Source organism: Rana temporaria, chromosome 8 (assembly GCF_905171775.1).
Source record: "Rana temporaria chromosome 8, aRanTem1.1, whole genome shotgun sequence".
NCBI lineage: Eukaryota > Metazoa > Chordata > Amphibia > Anura > Ranidae > Rana > Rana temporaria.
The window spans coordinates 84,882,338-84,901,910 of NC_053496.1; the positions used below are offsets into that span (position 1 = coordinate 84,882,338).

General features: G+C 40.4%; 1 protein-coding gene across 2 annotated transcripts in view; it reads left to right on the forward strand.

The window, feature by feature from the left end:
- The window catches only part of HECTD2 (HECT domain E3 ubiquitin protein ligase 2), a 105,706-nt gene extending 86,592 nt beyond the window's left edge, over window positions 1-19,114 (forward strand). For both annotated transcript variants that reach the window (XM_040362129.1, XM_040362130.1), the window contains exons 14-21: window positions 482-570; window positions 3,798-3,956; window positions 6,031-6,105; window positions 8,356-8,443; window positions 8,537-8,643; window positions 10,294-10,409; window positions 12,686-12,829; window positions 18,563-19,114. In XM_040362129.1, the coding sequence (XP_040218063.1) occupies window positions 482-570; window positions 3,798-3,956; window positions 6,031-6,105; window positions 8,356-8,443; window positions 8,537-8,643; window positions 10,294-10,409; window positions 12,686-12,829; window positions 18,563-18,683 (899 nt within the window). In that variant the 3' untranslated portion in view covers window positions 18,684-19,114. The remainder of the gene's footprint in view (window positions 1-481; window positions 571-3,797; window positions 3,957-6,030; window positions 6,106-8,355; window positions 8,444-8,536; window positions 8,644-10,293; window positions 10,410-12,685; window positions 12,830-18,562) is intronic.
- Window positions 19,115-19,573: the final 459 nt, after the last annotated feature.

Sequence of the window (19,573 nt, forward strand, 5' to 3'; positions counted from 1 at the left end):
ACACTGTTGTCTGTGTATTAAACAAGCTTTTTAAACGTTTAACCTGGAGGCGCCCTCTGTTTTTTTATTTTCCCTTACCCTGCATACATGTTTGGAGTCCCTGCTCTGGTCTCCCCTGCCTTGGAAGGCTTGCCCTAGGACAACGATTTTGGGACCATCAGCTCATCACAGAACAGTGTCTCTCCCTCCAAGACCCATCGCATCACTCATTATTCCCAGGTTCATATTTTTCTTATTTTATTTTTGTCATTTTTCATTTTTTGAATTTTCTTTATTTATTATTTTTTGTAACAAGGATTCATCATCCATGCAGCTGACTCTTTCTTTACCCATGTGTCACTAATTTTCAGCGCCACAATCTCCTTTGTTTACATAATAGCTGAAGTACATGGACAAGCCTGGTGAAGTCCTTTCAGATAATTTATCACAGTGTAAATCTTTTGCAAAATAAATAATGCATGCCATTTTATTTTATTTTCAGGTATGTTTACCTTTCACAAAGACTCAAACTTTCATTGGTTTAGCAGCTTTAAGTGTGATAACTATTCAGAGTTTCGTCTGGTTGGAACTGTATCCTTTATGTTTCAAAAAAAATACATGATGCACCCAAGGGAATTTATCAAGCAGCACAGACATAATTGTATGTCTACTGTATCTAGTGAAAATTAAAGTGCCTCTTATTTGTCCATTGATTTGTGGCAGCTTTTCACTTTTCACACAACTCAGGGGCATGGTATTTTATATTGGCACAGGGATACTATTGATTAGCACACGTGGTGGTGGTGGTGGTTGGGGGGGCAGGTCAAGTTTCATGTATATTTTCTCCTGTTCCATGCATGCTGCTATACTGTGCAGCAAAGGTGATGAATTCTCATTGCTGTTATAAGCAGCTTATCTTTTTTAATGCACCCTTTCTCTTATCTTATATACATAACAATTGTATTATGCTGCCACATAGTGCACAGTGTTTCAAAGTTCTTGGTGCATTTATTTAATACACCAGTCAGCCATAACATTATGACAAACTGAACAACAGTGATTATCTTTTAACAAGGGCATCTGAAAGTGGGTGGGGTATATTAGGCAGCAAGTGAACATGTTGTCCCTAAAGTTGTTGTGTTGAAAGCAGAGAAAATGGGCATGCGTAAAGATTTTGAGTGACTTTGACACTGGGTCAGAGCAACTCCAAAACTTCAGCTCTTTTGGGATGTTCCCTGTCTATAGTGGTCGGGACCTACCAAAAGTGGTTCATTGAAGGAAAACCTGGGAACTGGCGACATTGGTTCATATGCAGCCAAAGCTCCATGATGCACATGGGAGGCGAAGGCAGGCCCATGTAGTCCAGTCCAGTAGAAGAGCTACTAAGCTCAAATTGAAAAAAAATTTAATGCTGATTTTTATAGAAAGTTGTGAGAACACACATATGCAACATCGCAATTTGTTGCATATGGGGCTGCATAGTCAGGGTGCCTATGCTGACCTGTGTCCACAACCAAAAGCACTTACAATAGACATGTGAGCATCAGAACTATACCACAGAGAAATTTATAAAAAAAAATGGCCTGGTCTGATAAATCACATTTTTTTTTTACATGCTTTGGAGGATGGCCAAGTGCATGTGCATCGCTTACCTGGGGAAGAGATGACACCAGGATGCACTATGGGAAGAAGGCAAGCCAGTGGAGGCAGTGATCTGTTACTGACAGCTTGGTACCTGACACCACAGTATACCTTGAGGCCCCGTACACACGACCGAGTTTCTCGGCAGAATTCAGCCAGAAACTCGATCGGAGCCGTATTCTGCCGAGTACTCTGCCGTATTCTGCTGTATTCTGCCGAGTACACTTTCAGCCGAGGAAACCGACGAGGATCTCGTCGAGCCAAATAGAGAACATGTTCTCTATTTCCTCGCTAGTCAATGGGGAAACTTGGCTCGCGGAGATCCTCGGCGGCTTCACAAGGAACTCGACGAGCAAAACGATGTGTTTTGCCCATCGAGTTTCTCGGACGTGTGTACGGGCCTAAGAGGTCTAGTGGAGTCCATGCCTCGTCATTAGGACTGTTTTGGTAGTAAAAGGAGGACCTACTCAATATTAGATCGGTGGTCATGTTATGGTGGGTGGTCATAATGTTATAGCTGATTCTTGCTTCTTTTTTAACTACAGTATTCCTTTATGTCTTTGATGTGGGCAGCCAGATGTGATAGGATGCTCATCCATGGTGACAACAAAATCCAAAAAATACATTTGCCAAGCACCAGCCCAAAAATCGAGTTTGTGCAGGGAATGAATAAGAGTGGTGACTGAACCATCATTTACACCATACAGCTGCCCTGACCATTACTGATTTTCCAGTTCCTGGTTGGGTGAGGCACTATTGATATAAATTGAAAGTTCCTGCCTCATGTTTCAGGAGGCAGACCCAAAGAATCATGGGTTCCATCTACCCTTAGTAAAAAGGCCACCATGAAAATGGGGAAGAAAATAAAAGTGGGATGTGTAAAGAAAAAAAAAAGCCTGCAATCTATAAGCATTTGTTTGTAGATTGCATTACTAAACATTTCTAAAGGTGCCTTTGTTTTGATATTTTATGATAAGGGTGAAGTTCCTCTATGTACCAGACTGAATATCTTTAAGCCATATAGGGCTTCGATGACAAGGACTTGCTTGGCCATAATTGGCTGGTGTGTGGGCACCCTTCATCCAGACTCCCTCTGCCCTGTTACAAACTCCTCAGTCGAGCTCTGAGATGTCACGTATTGTTTTCCCTCCAGCAAATCACAATTATTTCAGCTTATAATTTCACCAGGGAAATTATGTTTTCTTTTCTTTTGACAGATTTTTAGCATGTTGAAATTTTGTGATATACATAATATTTAATATCTTATGCATGTCTTCGCTCTTTCTAGTAACACCAATGTTTATATATTTATGTTTAACCCCCCTGGCGGTATTCCCGAGTCTAGCTCGGGGTAAGATTTCTTTACCAAAAGCGGTATCCCCGAGCCAGACTCGGGCTCTCCTCACAGAAGCCACAGACAAAGTTACTTACCTTGTCCCTGGATCCTGCGATGCATCCCCGCTGTGTGAGCGAGCGGCGTCCTCGCTCGATTCACACAGTGTCCCCGTGTGCCAAATTCAAAAAAGTAAATAAACACATTACATACAGTATACTGTAATCTTATAGATTACAGTACTGTTTGTAAAAAATACACCCCCCCTTGTCCCTAGTGGTCTGCCCAGTGTTCTGCATGTACTTTTATAAAATAAAAACTGTTCTTTCTGCCTGCAAACTGTAGATTGTCCATAGCAACCAAAACTGTCCCTTTATGTCAAAATTGGTTTTAGAGCAGCTAGAAAACAGCGATAATAAATTATAATCACTTGCAGAATTGAGCGATAGCGATTTGTGGGGAAATTCGTCATAAAAAACTAAAAGTAATGACAGCGACAATTCTGCAACTGAGCAAATTTCAGTGATTTTGATTTGATTACATTATTGAATAATTTTTAGTATAATTATATTATTATTTGTTATAATTATTTATTATATTATAATTTATGATTTTGTTTTTCAAACTTTATCATACCGGGGATGTCTACTAGACTCTTGTTTGGACAGATTTAAGTGAGTTATTCCTAAGAATTACAGGCCTACAATGTAAAACGCCAAATTTCCATGAAAAATAATGGTACCGCTTTCAGCACCTAAAATTTGAAATAATCATACCGCTAGGGAGGTTAATTTTAAAATAGGCACAAAACAATAAATTATTGAATTTTACTTAACCTTGCAAGTTGATGGGACTGGCTGTGTATAACAGCATAACCCTAGATATTCGCTTTCCACCCTGCTGTTACAAGAAGCTGCTGAGTCCTCCTGTAGTACCCTGCGATCAGAACATACCTGTAGGCATCGCAACTGTCACTCTGGATGACCTCTATCAAATTATGCCGGTAAGTTTATTACTGGGTTTGCATTCTTAGAAAAATTAATACTGTCTTAATTAAGTAGGTTTGATGTTGGATTGAATATTAGATATAACCACAAAGCAGTCTATGTTGATCTGTGTTTGGATTCTTATGTAGAGAAGTTTAGATCCAGGCCACGTTGGGTCCATTCACTAAGCCACAGGGATCATTTTAGCTGTTTGTTGTAATATCATGTCAGTTTTCTCATAAAATGTATAGTTCATGAACATAAATATCACACAGGTGTGGAATAACTACTGAAAACACATATTTACATTCAATCATTTATTTCTCCCCGAAGTCACAAATTTTTCCTCAATTTCACCTCTTTGAACTTCACATTTGAGCAGGCAGGAGGCTGGAAGTATTTTAAAGTTTAACAACTTGCCTACTAGGCACTTTCACCACCTTTCTGCCCAGGCCAATTTTTTAGCTTTCATTGATGTCACACTTTGAATGGCAGCGGCCTTGCAACACTGTACCCAAAGTTTTTATAATTTTTTGGAGACAGATAAAGCATATTTTTTTTAGGTATTTAATCACCCCTTGGTTCTTTATTTTTTGCTAAACAAACAAAAAAAGACAGAAAATTTGGAGAGAAAAATAAAAAGCTTTTCTTAGTTTGTTATAAAATCTAGCAAATAATTATTTTTTCTCCTTCACAGATGTGCGCTAATAGGCTGCACTGATAGGTGGCACTGATGGACACTAATAGCCAGCACTGACAATATAGCACTAATGAGGAGGCACTGATAGGCAGCACTGATTCGCACTTTTGGGGCTGCACTGATCATCAGGACACTGATAATTAGTGCCCTGATTATCAGTGTAGATGTCCCCTGTCACACTTGCTGGTTACCGGCTCTCCTGCCCTCAAGCTGTGACAGTGCGTGAGGAAAGGAATGTCGATAAAAAGCGTGTGTACATTGTGTTCAGTTAGGTCAGAAGGATACAGTGATCACAGAGCGTGGACGCCCTCTCAGAACTTTACGACCACACTGTAGCTGTTAGTGCACTTCGTTTTGCACTTCTGTGACTCCGATTCAGCCAGCAGCGGGCTAAAGCCTGCTGTCGACTGACGTCACATAGCCGTCCAGGCTCTGCAGGGATCCCAACAGTAATGCGAGAGTCTAATGCCACATACAGACGGTCGTTTTTTGTGATAAAAAAAAAACGACGTTTGAATCATGAAATAAAACGACGTTTTTGAAACTTAATTTTCAAAAACGACGTTGCCTATACACCATCGTTTTTTAAAATGCTCTAGCAAAGCGCGGTTACGTTCAACACGTACGACGGCACTCTTTTCCATTGAAGCTAGCTTCATAACTTGCTTCTGAGCATGCACGGGTTTAAAAACGTTGTTTTGAAACGTCGTTTTGCCCACACACTATCATTTTCATTGACACAAAAAACAACGTTTTGAAAAACGACACAAAAAATTCGAGCATGTTCGAATTTTTTTTTTGTCGTTTTTCAGAAGACATAAAACTACGTTTTCCCCACACACGGTCATTTTAAATGACGTTTTCAAAAACGTTGTTTTTTTTCATCACAAAAAACGACCGTCTGTACGCGGCATAAGAGCCTGAGGCAGCCCCCCTCCCTTTATTTGTATTTTTTGCTGTACCCAAATGAAATGCCAGCATGTTTCTTCATTTATAAAAAAAATGCGGCAACAAATGAGACCCCCTTGGGGTGTCTACTTGTTCATTAGGGAGAGGGTGTGTTCATACATTTTTGTTTGTTATATACTGTATCTGTTTTATAACAGTAATTAAGATGTTTTACTTGTGGCCTATTTTCTATAATAAAGTAAATAACAAACTAGTAGTTATTAAATACCACCAAAAGAAGGCTCTATTTAAGACAAAAAGTTATAAAATGAATTTGTGTTCAGAGTAATTGTCAGACAAACTGTCAAAGCACTAAAAAATTGCCTGGTATTTAAGGGTTATAGACAGACTAGTACTCATGTGGTTAACATAACACTGCAAAATATGGCTCAAGGCTGTATGTTAGTAATGTTTCTGTACTGAATATGTTTTTTTGTTTTCAGGAATTGGCTCATGGACTGAATGAGCTTCTAACGTATGAGGGCAATGTAGAAGAAGATTTCTATTCAACATTCCAGGTCTGTTTTAAACAATTTTTAGGATAAGATTATCTGTCTGTCGTTAGATCATCTTGAGATAAGCTGATTGATTGACTATTATGCCTTAATTATTCATCCAATAAATTTCCAGGTTTTATCAAATGTCAAGTATTAGAGCTTAAGGGTTGAGGAAAATCTAATGCTACCCAGTTCTGAATTTTTTAATCTTTCGTGTGTGGTGCTCTGCTGTTATATCTTGTTATATACACTATTAGCTAGATTCACAGAGAGTTACGCCAGCGTATCAGTAGATACGCCGTTGTAACTCTGAATCGACGCCGTCGCAAATTTAAGCGTATTCTGGAAACCATATACGCTTAAATTAGGCTAAGATACGAGCGGCGTAAGTCTCCTACGCCGTCGTATCTTAGGGTGCATATTTACGCTGCCCGCTAGGTGGCGCTTCCGTTGAGTTTGGCGTACAATATGCAAATGACTAGATAAACTGATTCCGAAACGTACGTGCGCCCGTCGCAATTTGTTTACGTTAGAGATACGCCGGCGTAAAGATAAAGCTGCTTCCTAGGTGGCGCAGCCCATGCAAGGTATGGACGTCGGAACAGGCCTATCTTTTTACGTCGTTTGTGTAAGTCGTACGCGAATTGGGCTGGACGTAATTTACGTTCACGTCGAAACGGCGTACTTTGGAGCAATGCACACTGGGATATGTCCACGGAGGGCGCATGCGCCGTTCGTTAAAAACGTCGATCACGTCAGGTCACTAGACATTAACATAAAACACGCCCCCCTGTTCCACATTTGAATTAGGCGCGCTTAGGCCGGCCCATTCCCGTAACTTGGGAGGCAAGTGCTTTGTGAATACAGCACTTGCCTTTCTGACTTACGGCGGCGTAGCGTATATGCGATATGCTACGCCGCCTCAAAAGTAAGCCGCCCTACCTGAATCCAGCTATATATTACCAAAAGTATTGGGACACTTGCCTTTACACGCACATGAACTATAATGGCATCCTAGTCTTAGTCTGTAGGGTTTAATATTGAGTTTTATTAAACCCTACTGACTAAGACTGGCGTGCCATTAAAGTTCATGTGCATGTAAAGGCAGGTGTCCCAATACTTTTGATACTATAGTGTATATTTTGCTACGCATCCTCCAGATTTACAGTGCACTTGGAAAGTATTCACAACCCTTCACCTTTTCCACATTTTGTTATGTTACAGCCTATATTAAATGGATTAAATTAATTATTTTACTCAAAATTCTACAAACAATACCCCATAATGACAATATGAAAGAAGTTTGTTTGAAATCTTTGCAAATTTATTAAAAATAAACAAAACAAAAATGATATGTACATAAGTATTCAGACTGGGGCGAAGTTGAACCTTCGCCCCAGTCTGAGGTCCTGGAGCAGGTTTTCCTGGGGGCGGAGATCGGCGCCAAACTCAAAAAAGTAAATACACACAAAACATACGGTATACTGTATGAAATAAATACACACACCCTTTGTCCCTAGTGGTCTGTCCAGTGTCCTGCATAATATATAATAAAAACTGTTCTTTCTGCCTGGAAACTAGAGATCCATAGCAACCAAAAAGTGTCCCTTTACATCAAAAGTGGTTTTAGATCAGCTAGAAAACAGCGATATTAAATTATAATCACTTGCAGAATTGAGCAATAGCGATTTGTGGGGAAATTCGTCATCAAACACTGAAGTAATGACAGCGACAATTCTGCAACTGAGCAAATTTCTGTGTTTTTGATTTGATTACATCATTGAATATTTTTTATTATAATTACATTATTATTTGTTATAATTATTTATAGTTATTTATTATTTTATAATTTATGATTTTGTTTTTTAAACTTTATCATACCTGGGATGTCTACTAGACTCTTGTTTGGACAGATTTAAGTGAGTTATTCCTAAGAATTGCAGGTCTACAATATAAAACGCCAAATTTCCATGCAAAATAATGATACCGCTTTCAGCACCTAAAATCTGACATAATCATACTGCCAGGGAGGTTAAGAGATATTCATTTCACGTACAGGTTTTTTTTCTTTTTTTTTTTACAAGCTTACCTGTAGGTAAAAATTGAAAAAAGAGTTTACTACCACTTAAAATAAAAAAAATATATTCATAATGAATAGTTTCTCTTCCCTTGGGTATCAACTCAAAACTCTGTTCTCACAGTTATCTAGATACCGTCATTTTATTTAGTTGAATTACAACATTCAATTATTTGCAGATAATTTATTTTCAGGTCTTTCAAGAAGAGTTTGGAGTCATTAAATCATACAGTCTTAAACCTGGTGGAGATAAAATCCCTGTTACCAATCAGAACAGAAAAGGTACAAATATGTATTAGGAATGTGTTAGTTTGTGCTTGAAACTATTATAGCGGAATTGTAATGTTTACATTAAGTTTTGTTTTATATTTCTAGAATATGTCCAGCTGTATGTAGATTTTCTGCTTAATAAATCCATCTACAAGCAATTCTCTGCCTTTTATTATGGTTTCCACAGTGTGTGTTCCTCTAATGCATTGATGGTAAGAGTGACCATATAAGCAATATGTTTGGAAATGTTAAAGTAGTTGATATTAACGGTTAAATACCTACAGTACAAAACATGGCAAAATTAATACTGTTTCAGTTATATAAAAAATATTTTTTTTAATTTTTTATTTTTACAGTGTTGTTTATTTGGGTTTGAATTCAGACCAGGTGCCTACATATCTGCAAACTCCTTTCCTCCAAGTCATACAAGAATTTGCCTTGGTACTTAAAGCTGAACTGTAGGAGCTCGTCCAATGAGGTCCATGCCACCTCCTGGACTTATCTCCTATTTACATCTGACAGTTTTATGGAGCTCATATTGCTACGCTATGTGAATTAGTTCACATAATACAAAGCGCTCTGTGATTGGGCAGTAGGAGGGGAGAGGCTGGCACAGCTGCTGCATACAACTCTGCAGCTGCAATAGCTGAGACCAGAAGGTTCAGTTTCAGAGTATCGATCAGTAAAAATACAAATTGTACATTAACCACTTAAGGACCGCCTAACGCCGATATACGTCGGCAGAATGGCACGGCTGAGCACAGGCACGTACCGGTAAGTCGCCTTTAAGAGCCCAGCCGTGGGTCGCTCGCACGCAACTGCTGGCGCGCGTGGCCCAGTCCGAAGCCCTGTGACCGCGCCTGCGGTACCCGCGGACCCAATTGCCGCCGGTGTCCCCCGATCGGGTCACAGGAGATGAAAAACGGGGAGAGGTGAGTGTAAACACACCTTCCCCATTCTTCTCTGTGGTAGCGACACTGATCGTCTGTTCCCTGTTATAGGGAACGACGATCAGTGAGGTCATACCTACAGCTACGCCCCCTACAGTAAGAATCACTCCCTCATTGCACACTTAACCCCTTAGCGCCCCCTAGTGGTTAACCCCTTCACTGCCATTGTAATTTTCACAGTAATCAGTGCATTTTTATACCACTTTTTCGCTGTGAAAATGACAATGGTCCCGAAAATTTGTCAAAAGTGTCCGATGTGTCCGCCATAATGTCGCAGTCATTACTAGTAAAAAAAAAAAATATTAATAAAAATGCCATAAAACTATCCCCTATTTTGTAGACGCTATAACTTTTGCGCAAATCAATCAATAAACGCTTATTGTGATTTTTTTTTTACCAAAAATAAGTAGAAGAATACTAAGTATTGGCCTAAACTGAGGAACTTGTAATCCAGCACATTGTATTAAATGGCTGAATTTGTGGAGTTTAGCTTTAAAACTTTAATGACCTAATTTAATAAACAGTCCTTATTCTAAAGCTTTAATTCTCAGTTAAGGTGAACCATTGCAAAGAGTCAGGATCTTGTTCTGGTCTGAGTTCAGAGAGTAAACTTTGAGCTGCAGCACTTAAGAAACAACTTATGGCGATTTATAGCTCTACCCTATAGTCCAGTTCTTTACACTTTAGTTGGCTAACTTTCTCAAACTTATTTCTGCATGTGTGTGTTTTTATTAGAGATTGTTGACTTTGCAAGTAGTGTTGGGACTTTCATTGGGAGTTGCAAATTGAACAAAGCATTGCCCCCGGGAACATGTTTGCATATTTATAGAGTTCCTTGTCAAGCTTTATGTAATGTAAAAGGCTGAGATCAATTGTATGGGAAAACATTTAATGGTACACTTTTCCCTCTAGTTACTACGTCCAGAAGAAGTGGAGATTCTTGTTTGTGGAAATCCTGAACTAGATTTGCATGCACTCCAGAAAAATACTCAATATGATGGATACCAGAAAACAGATCTTACAATCAGGTCAGCTGTTTTTTGTTTTTTTTTGTTTTTACATAAACTTTAAAAAATAATGTGAGAAAATGACTGGGACTGTCACTACCAATCGGTTTTTGAAGGCGCAGGCTCCAGGGCTGTCAATTTTTTCTCACTTCACATTTAGTATCAAACTTGCTCAGACACTTGACTTGTTCCAGATCATTGACTCTCTAAGTAGTGCATTAAGCTCGGTTTAGACTGCAGTGACTTGGGATCCAACTTGTGAGATCCCAAGTCGCGTGACATTTTAGTCAATGAGAGCTGTCTTAATTAGAACTACTGAAGTCGCTTTGACTTTAGAACAGGTTCCTGTACTACTTCAAGTTGACTTCTATCCGACTTGTGCCCTTTGGCCCAGATCCACAAAGAACTTACGCCGGCGTATCTATTGATAGGCCGCGTAAGTTCTAAGATGCCCCGTCGTATCTTTGTTTTGTATCCACAAAACAAGATACGACTGAATGTGGGCTCGATCCGACTGACGTATGTCTTAGTACGCCGTCGGATCTTAGGTGCATATTTTCGCTGGCTGCTAGGCGGCGCTTCCGTTGATTTCCGCGTAGAGTATGCAAATTAGCTAGATACGCCGATCCTCAAACGTACGTCCGCCCGGCGCATTTTTTTACGTTGTTTACGTAAGTCTTTTTTCAGCGTAACGTTACCCCTGGGTCTATGAGGCGTACGCAATGTTAAGTATGGACGTCGGGAATTTTCCGTCGTTTGCGTAAAACGTTCGCGAATAGGGCTTTGCGTAAATTACGTTCACGTCGAAAGCATTGACTATTTGCGACGTGATTTCGAGCATGCGCACTGGGATACCCCCACGGACGGCGCATGCGCCGTTCCAAAAAAACGTAATTTACGTGGGGTCAAGATGAATTACCATAAAACACGCCCACATCTTATCCATTTGAATTGCGCGCCCTTACGCCGCCACATTTATATTACACCGCTGTAACTTACGGCGCAAATTCTTTCAGGATACGGAAACTACGCTCTAAGTTACGGCGGCGTAGTGTATCTTAGATACGCTACGCCTGCCTAAAGATAGGCAGATCTTTGTGGATCTGGCCCATAGACTTTAATGGAAGTCGCCTCCAAGTTAGATCCTCATCTATAGTGATGTGATTTGGATCCGACATTACAGGAAGATTACCCAGACATTCCCTGAAGTTGCTTCAGAGTTGCTTCAAGACGCACTTACAATGCATCTAGAAAGTATTCACAGCGCTTCACCTTTTCCTTATTTTGTTATGTTACAGCCTTATTACAGAATGGATTAAATTCATTATTTTTCTCCAAATTCTTCAAACAATAGCCCATAATGACAACATGGACGTTTGTTTGAAATTTTTGCAAATTTATAAATAAATAAATAAATCACATGTACATAAGTATTCAAAGCCTTTGCTCCATACTTTGTTGAAGCACATTTGGCATCAATTACAGCCTCATGTCTTTTTGAGTATGATGCTACAAGCTTGGCACACCTATTTTTGGGCAGTTGCTCCCATTGTTCTTTGTAGGACCTCTCAAGCTCCATCAGGTTGGATGTGGAGCAACGGTGCACAGCCATTTTCAGATCTCTCCAGAGATGTTCAATCAGGTTCTGTGCTTTGGCTGGGCCACTCAAGGACAATTGTTCTCGATGTGCCCTATTCACACCACAGCACTGGTCAATGTGCAGATTTTTTCCTGCACAGAAATCTGCAACATGGATGCTGTTTTTTTTTTTTGTGTTCTTGCAGAGACCTATGTTAAATAATAATAATAAAAAATAAATAAAAAAACACCTCTCTGCACATGGTCTAAACAAGCCCAAAATATTCTATGCAAGGGGGACTGGGTAAAACAGTTTTACTTAACTATCCTCTGCAGCACCAGTCCCTGCAGCACCTTTTCCCCTGCACTCCAATGGCCGAATGCACCTGATGTCATCAAAACTGATGCAGGGACCATAGCCCTGCATTTGGAGGTGAGGGTGCTGAGGGATAGTCCACTGCCTAAAGGTAGGGGAACACCAGTTGCTGGGATTGTGGAGGATCAGGTAATATAAATACTTTTACTGAACCCTAGACATAAACAAGCAGTCAACCTTTGCAGTGCAAGCACAGCCCCACGCCAAGGGACTACTTTTGGTCTTTACATTTTTTAGACTGGTGTTAATTTTTTTCTTAAAAAGGGCCATTCAATGAGAGACAAAAAAAATGTATAGTACACCTATATAAATGATATGGTCCTAATGGATTGTTCTCTTGCAGACATTTTTGGGATGTCGTTTTGGGATTTCCTCTTGACCTTCAAAAGAAATTGCTTCACTTCACAACGGGGAGTGACAGAGTGCCAGTGGGAGGGATGGCAGACTTGAATTTCAAGATTTCAAAGAGTGAAACATCAACTAACTGGTAATAGTGCATGCTGTTGAACGGTCGATCCATCCGATGAGAATGGTCCGACAGACCATTTTCAACGGTTCACCACGGAAGCAGACCGATGGTCTGATGTGCGTACACACCATCAGTTCAAAGCCCGATCAGGTCAGAATGCGGTCACGTAAAATACACGACGTGCTGAAAAAAATGAAGTTCAATGCTTCCAAGCATGCGTCGACTTGATTCTGAGAATGGGCGGGTTTTGAACCGATGCTTTTCTGTACTAACCATCGGTTTTGACTGATGGTCAGCCATCCATTGGTTCGATTTTAAAGCAAGTTCTATAATTTTTGTCCGAAGGACAACAGACCGATGGGCCGTACACACGGTCGGTTTGGACTGATGAAACTGGACTTCAGTCCATTTTCATTGGTTTGGACCGGTCGTGTGTACGCGGCCTAAGGGTTAATTTATGCAGGAACTTAATAATATATAAATTTATATAACTTTCATATGCTTATTTTGTGTATTTTTCTCATTTAGATAGCTTTAAGGTTGTTTTTTTTAGTTCTTAATGATATGTGGACTCTGCTTCCTACTGTCCCATGTATTAATAGTTTATGTTGACTTTCTACACATCTTTTGGTTATGCACCAATTAAGACAATTTTGGGACCAAATCCATACCACTACCCAAAAGTCCACCAACTTCCAGATCCTTAATAAAAAAACAGCCTTTCTTCTATATCCCTATACATTTGCTTCAAAAATAAAAAAGCCTTCATCCCCACGGTTTGGAAGAAACCAGATTAAACTCGTATAAAACACTGGTTCAACAGGCTGAACAAACAAGTCCTTAAAGTGATTATAAAGCCTTTTTTTTTAAATAAACATGTTATATTAACTTGCTCTGTGCATTTGTATTGCACAGAGTGGCCCCGAACCTCTCTTTTCAAGTCCCCCACCGATACTCTGGGCTCCTCCTCTTTTTGGTGCGCAACCATTGGAAGCTGCATAGAAAGGTTGAATGCTCCCTGTTTGTTTGCATTCATTTTAAATATGCAGTAATATGGTAATCATGCACATTTATGACATATTTGCGTTGATTCAAAAGATAAAGTCAGCACTAGGGAAAAGGAGAATATTTATGCAGCTAGTAAGTAAGGTAAGGCGGTCTACCATCCAAGTACTGACCAGACCTGACCCTGCTTAGCTTCTGAAATCAGACAAGTGCAGAGTGTAATATTTAGGCAGCTAGCAAGTAAGGTAAGTATAGAAACCCCAAAATAAGATGTAAAAACAAAACTGCAGTACCTAAGTGAGCAAAAATGAATATAACAATTTATATAATCAAAAACCAACGTGTAAACAATATCCCTATAACCAAGGCTTTTTTTCAGATGGAAATTGGTGGAACTCAATTCTACCAACTCTGGACCAGGCCCTCTGCTCCCTGCCTACCACTAACACTTGTAAACACAGAAGTTCGGCTTCTGTTTTTACAAGTGACAGCTTGACTCCCAACAGCTCCCACAGATCTAATCTTCTGAGCGGCTCCCACTGAGGACAGGATGGGGACAAGGGAGATGCAGGTGCCCTGGGTACAGTGCAGATGCTGACACCCCCACTGGATGATCTCCCTGCAAGTGAGAGAGGCAGAGCCACCTACAGTGTACGGGGAGGTACTAGGGCCGGCTGGGTGCTTCAGCTTAAAAATGCATTAAAAGTAAGACATGTGGAAGATGGTGGAGCTTTTAAGGAGGGGGGGTGGGGGCAGTGGAGGAGGGGTTGCATGCAGAGGTCAGAGCTAAAGAGGGGTGAAAGTGAGCCATGGATAGGGGATGCAGCTATGGAAAAAGGCTGAACTCTGCAGTCTGTATGCAGTGCACTCCTGAACTCTACAGTATGTACACAGCACACCTCTGAACCCTTTTCGTAGCACACCCCTGAACTCTGCAGTCTTTGTGTAACCCCCCCCCCCCCAACTCTGCACTTGGTATTTAATGCACTCCTGGTATTTAGCACCCCTTTAAGATCCCCCCACTGTTAGTGAAATTTGACCACAACCACTCTTGGATGGGGTTTGGCAGGTGTGTTTGTTGGGGAGGGGGGTGAGGGAGTTTTAGGGGGTCATGGTTAAGTTCCTGCACCTATCTTCTGAGAAAAAAAGCTCTGCCTATAACAAAAACAACCAAAAAAAATGTAAACTTTAAGAAGTGCATAAAAAGTCCCACAAACACGTGACTCTTCTTAGTGGTAAATAAAAAAACAGTTATCTGTGTATTGTTGTCAGGAACCATAAATCCAGCGGAGATGCACCAATTAAGCCAATTTTGGGACCAAATCCATACCACTACCCAAAAGTCCACCAACTTCCAGATCCTTAAAAAAAAAAACAGCCTTTCTTCTATATCCCTATACATTTGCTTCAAAAATAAAAAAAGCAGTCCCTCATAATTCACCTGATGAATGCAGGCTTTGCCTTTATCCCCACGCTTTGGAAGAAACCAGATTAAACTCGTATAAGCACCCCTTTAAGATCCCCCCACTGTTAGTGAAATTTGACCACAACCACTGTTGCCTATAACAAAAACAACCAAACATTTTTTAAACTTTAAGAAGTGCATAAAAAGTCCCACAAACACGTGACTCTTCTTAGTGGTAAATAAAAAAACAGTTATCTGTGTATTGTTGTCAGGAACCATAAATCCAGCGGAGATGCACCAATTAAGCCAATTTTGGGACCAAATCCATACCACTACCCAAAAGTCCACCAACTTCCAGATCCTTAAAAAAAAAACAGCCTTTCTTCTATATCCCTATACATTTGCTTCAAAAATAAAAAAAGCAGTCCCTCATAATTCACCTGATGAATGCAGGCTTTGCCTTTATCCCCACGCTTTGGAAGAAACCAGATTAAACTCGTATAAGCACCCCTTTAAGATCCCCCCACTGTTAGTGAAATTTGACCACAACCACTGTTGCCTATAACAAAAACAACCAAAAATGTTTTAAACTTTAAGAAGTGCATAAAAAGTCCCACAAACACGTGACTCTTCTTAGTGGTAAATAAAAAAACAGTTATCTGTGTATTGTTGTCAGGAACCATAAATCCAGCGGAGACAGAAAATGCAGTTAAAATCACACCTTTAATAAAATAGCAAAAAATAACACAGTTCAGGAAAGTAGTCAAAAACTGAAACTAGGATTTGGATACCAGAGCGGGTAGTCAGACGAGCTGGGGTCAGGAGGCTGGAACTCAGTGAAGTAAGGAGCAAAACCAGGAACAGGTATCAAAGAGAAATCAGCCAGGCTAAGTCGTACACAGGAACACACTGGAGATCATAGACAATGCAAGGGCACAGAGAAAATGAGCAAAGCTTTTTAAAGAGACAAAAGGGTCTAGCTATAGGACTAATGAGGCAGGTAATGGTAACCAGGGGAGTCACTGTGGAAACAATGAGTGGCTGGTAATTAACCAACAGCTGAGCAGCCTCTGTGCAAGAAAAGAGCTGCTCGTAAATAGCAGGAGCCCAGCCCTGACAATAGTGTTACCCCAATCCAAAACACCACCTTTGCACACTTACCAGCTATTAAGCTGCATCAGAAACACAGCAGACAGCACAGACAGGGCATATCAGTATGGGAATGCTTTTGCATTGCAGACCTCCACTTGCATGCTGCTAGCACAACCAACATATCAAGCTTAAGAGGAATGCTCACCACACGGGAACCACAGAAAATATTTTTAGGTATTTTGTGTAGTAGTTTACTCGTAAATTAAGCTTCTATCTATCCATTAAATCCATACAGAAACTTTTAGCAGTGTGTAAATCTACCATGTGGGGACATTCACTTACTAAGACGGCTGCCGGTCCCAGAAATGGAAGCCGCAGCATGACGTCAGCACGTAACTCCTCCCAACTTGTTTTGTGTACATGCATATCTTCAGGGGATACTGGAGTTCATATTTACTCTGTACCTGACTGAGAAATGATATGTTTTTTTGTTACTGTTATGAAAAGCCTTAAATAAAGAATTCATAAAAAAAGAAGGGGCTTAACATACATCCCTCTCGAAACGCCTTATCTTTTTAAGCAGCAAAGGAGCTCTTTGTGTGCTTGTCATTGCACGTTTTACATCCTCATACTCATGCACCACCTTGCTGTTTTCTCTACTACACGGTGTTCCACTACATTTTCTTTGCTCTACTTCTCAGTTTACAATGATTTTCTGCAGGACTTATTTTCATCCCATCTGCTATTTTTCAGGTTAATTCACTCTTCTCCACCAGGTTTCTTTCTCCATAGCTTGCTTGCTACTCCTGGGTTTTGTGCTTACTTTCTGACAGTAAGGTTTGAGGCCCTGTACCTTGACTGTACAAGGTACACTGCCGACTGCTCCCCATGTAGCTTAATGGCCTATTTCCTGTACAGCTTTACTGCACATTCAACTTTATTTTTCCTATGCAGCTTCAATGCACTATTCTTTGTGTACCTCCACAGGCCCTTTTGCTGTGTGTCTTTTCTCTGACTATGGTATCAAATGCATGCTCTGTTGTTCCTTTGTATGGTATACCTTTTTCTGTGCCTCGCTCTCCAAATCACATGCTCATCCTGGTCAAGTCTCTGATTCATTAGAATAAAAAAAAATGGACAAAGCAGTGTTCAGTGCTGCACCTCTTGGCAGAACAAGGTTTTATAACAGTCACAGAAATGCCTACACTGATACCAGGGCATGTAAAGTTAAACGTTTCTTCACCTGCAATTAAAGCGTGACTCCACTTGTGTCAAGAAAAAAAACATTCCTCTCTGGGCGATCTATGTTCATTGCAAGGATTATAAAAAACGTTGTTGGAGATTCCTACCTTTTGTTATTCTGAAGAAATCCCTCTGTGTTTCTCTGTACCTCTGTCCTGAGTGGGTCTAATGGGAGTGATTTCATAGTTAACTGTCAGGTGTGCAGCTGCAGAGCACTAATGAGGAAATCTGCTGGGCCTGCATCCCTTTAGACATGTTCCTATTCAAAGTACCTCTCCAAAAATGAAATTTTTGTTGTAGGGGATGCCTGAAATCTGACTTGCATCTTAGGCAGACTTCTGGAAAGATTGGTGAGCCAATAACACAAGCAGGAAATTATGTTTCTGGGGGGTGGTCAGTATACACTATGTGTACAGAACAACTCCAGGTAGCCATATTGCAATGCATTCAAAGAAAATTATAGTGGCTACAGATTGAAAAGGAAGGGTTATTTTTAATAACATTCAATTACTATATGATTAGTGTCGCAGGTTATTTTTTTTCTTCATTTGCTTTTTTTCCCCACGAAAGTGGAGTTAACCTTTAAGTTTGACTGTGGAAAGCAACCAGGTACAGGGACATATACTGAAGCCTCGTACACACGACCGAGAAACTCCACGGGCGAAACACATCGTTTTGCTCGTCGAGTTCCTTGTTAGGCTGTCGACGATCTCGGCAAGCCAAATTTCCCCATTCCTGTCGAGGAAAAAGAAGACATGCTCTCTTTTTGGCTCGACGAGATCCTCGACAGTTTCCTCGTCGAAAAGTGTACACACGACCGGTTTCCTCGGCAAAAAAAAAAAAACAGGTTTCATGCTGGTTTTTGCCGAGAAACTCGGTCGTGTGTACGAGGCCTGAGCCATGTGGACATGAAAAATAATAGCCCCCCTGAATAAACTGCTATTTATTTTACTTAAAATCTTGCAAGTAGCTGATATAAAACTTCTTAATGTGTCTGTCCTTTTCAGGTTGCCAGTTTCGCACACGTGCTTTAACCAGCTGTGTTTACCACCCTATAAAACGAAGAAGGAATTAAAGCAGAAGCTGACAATCGCCATTTCCAATGCAGAAGGATTTGGGCTGCAGTGAAGAAACTCAGAGGCCTTTACAGACTTCAACCTTTTCTTTGTAGATATCTAGAATGTTATATTTGTGTAACGAGTGCAGCAGTGCTGTCAACTCAACACTTTGATAGAACGTGCAACTATTGCCTGACTTCAGATGTGCAAGGAGGAAACTTTGTAATCAACAGAGTCTGTCAGCATCTGCACTTCCATTTACTGTGCTTTTAAATGATATCATTGTGCTGGAAAGACCTGCAGAATGTCTATTACCCACGATGAAACCAACACAAGAGACTCACCACCTCTGCACACCTGCTACATTACCCTGACCTTGGCACAATTCTGATCAGCAGATTTTGCCAGAAACGACTTTTATTATTTCCACTATTGGTTTACGTTGCTTTATTACGCTAATGGGATGTAGATATATTTATAAAGAGCTGGAAAAATAGTGAATAGTTTTTTTCTATTTTCTACTGTAAATAGAAAAATATTGAAATTGTTTGAGCTCTGGGAACTGTAATTATAATGTACATATTTATGGTTTCTTTAAAAAAAAATGTTACGATGCTATTGCTATAGAGCAGGGGTCTCCAAACTTTTCATACAAAGGGCCACGTTATTGTCCTTCAGACTTTAGGAGGGCCGTATTGTGGCCAAAAGGGGCAGAAAATTTCACGATCCCAGCATCGGGGAGAAAAAATATGGCCTCAGGGTTGGTGGTCAAATGGAGGAGGAGTATTCCCCCTAATAGTAGGAGAAATAGTATGCCATCATTGGTATCCGTGGAAGATATAGTGCCCCATTGTTGGTGTCAGTGGGAGGAATAGTGCCTCATATCAGTGGAAGGAATTGTGCCCCAAGGGCCGGATTAAGGCTGGCAAAGGGCCACATCTGGCCCTCGGGCCGCAGTTT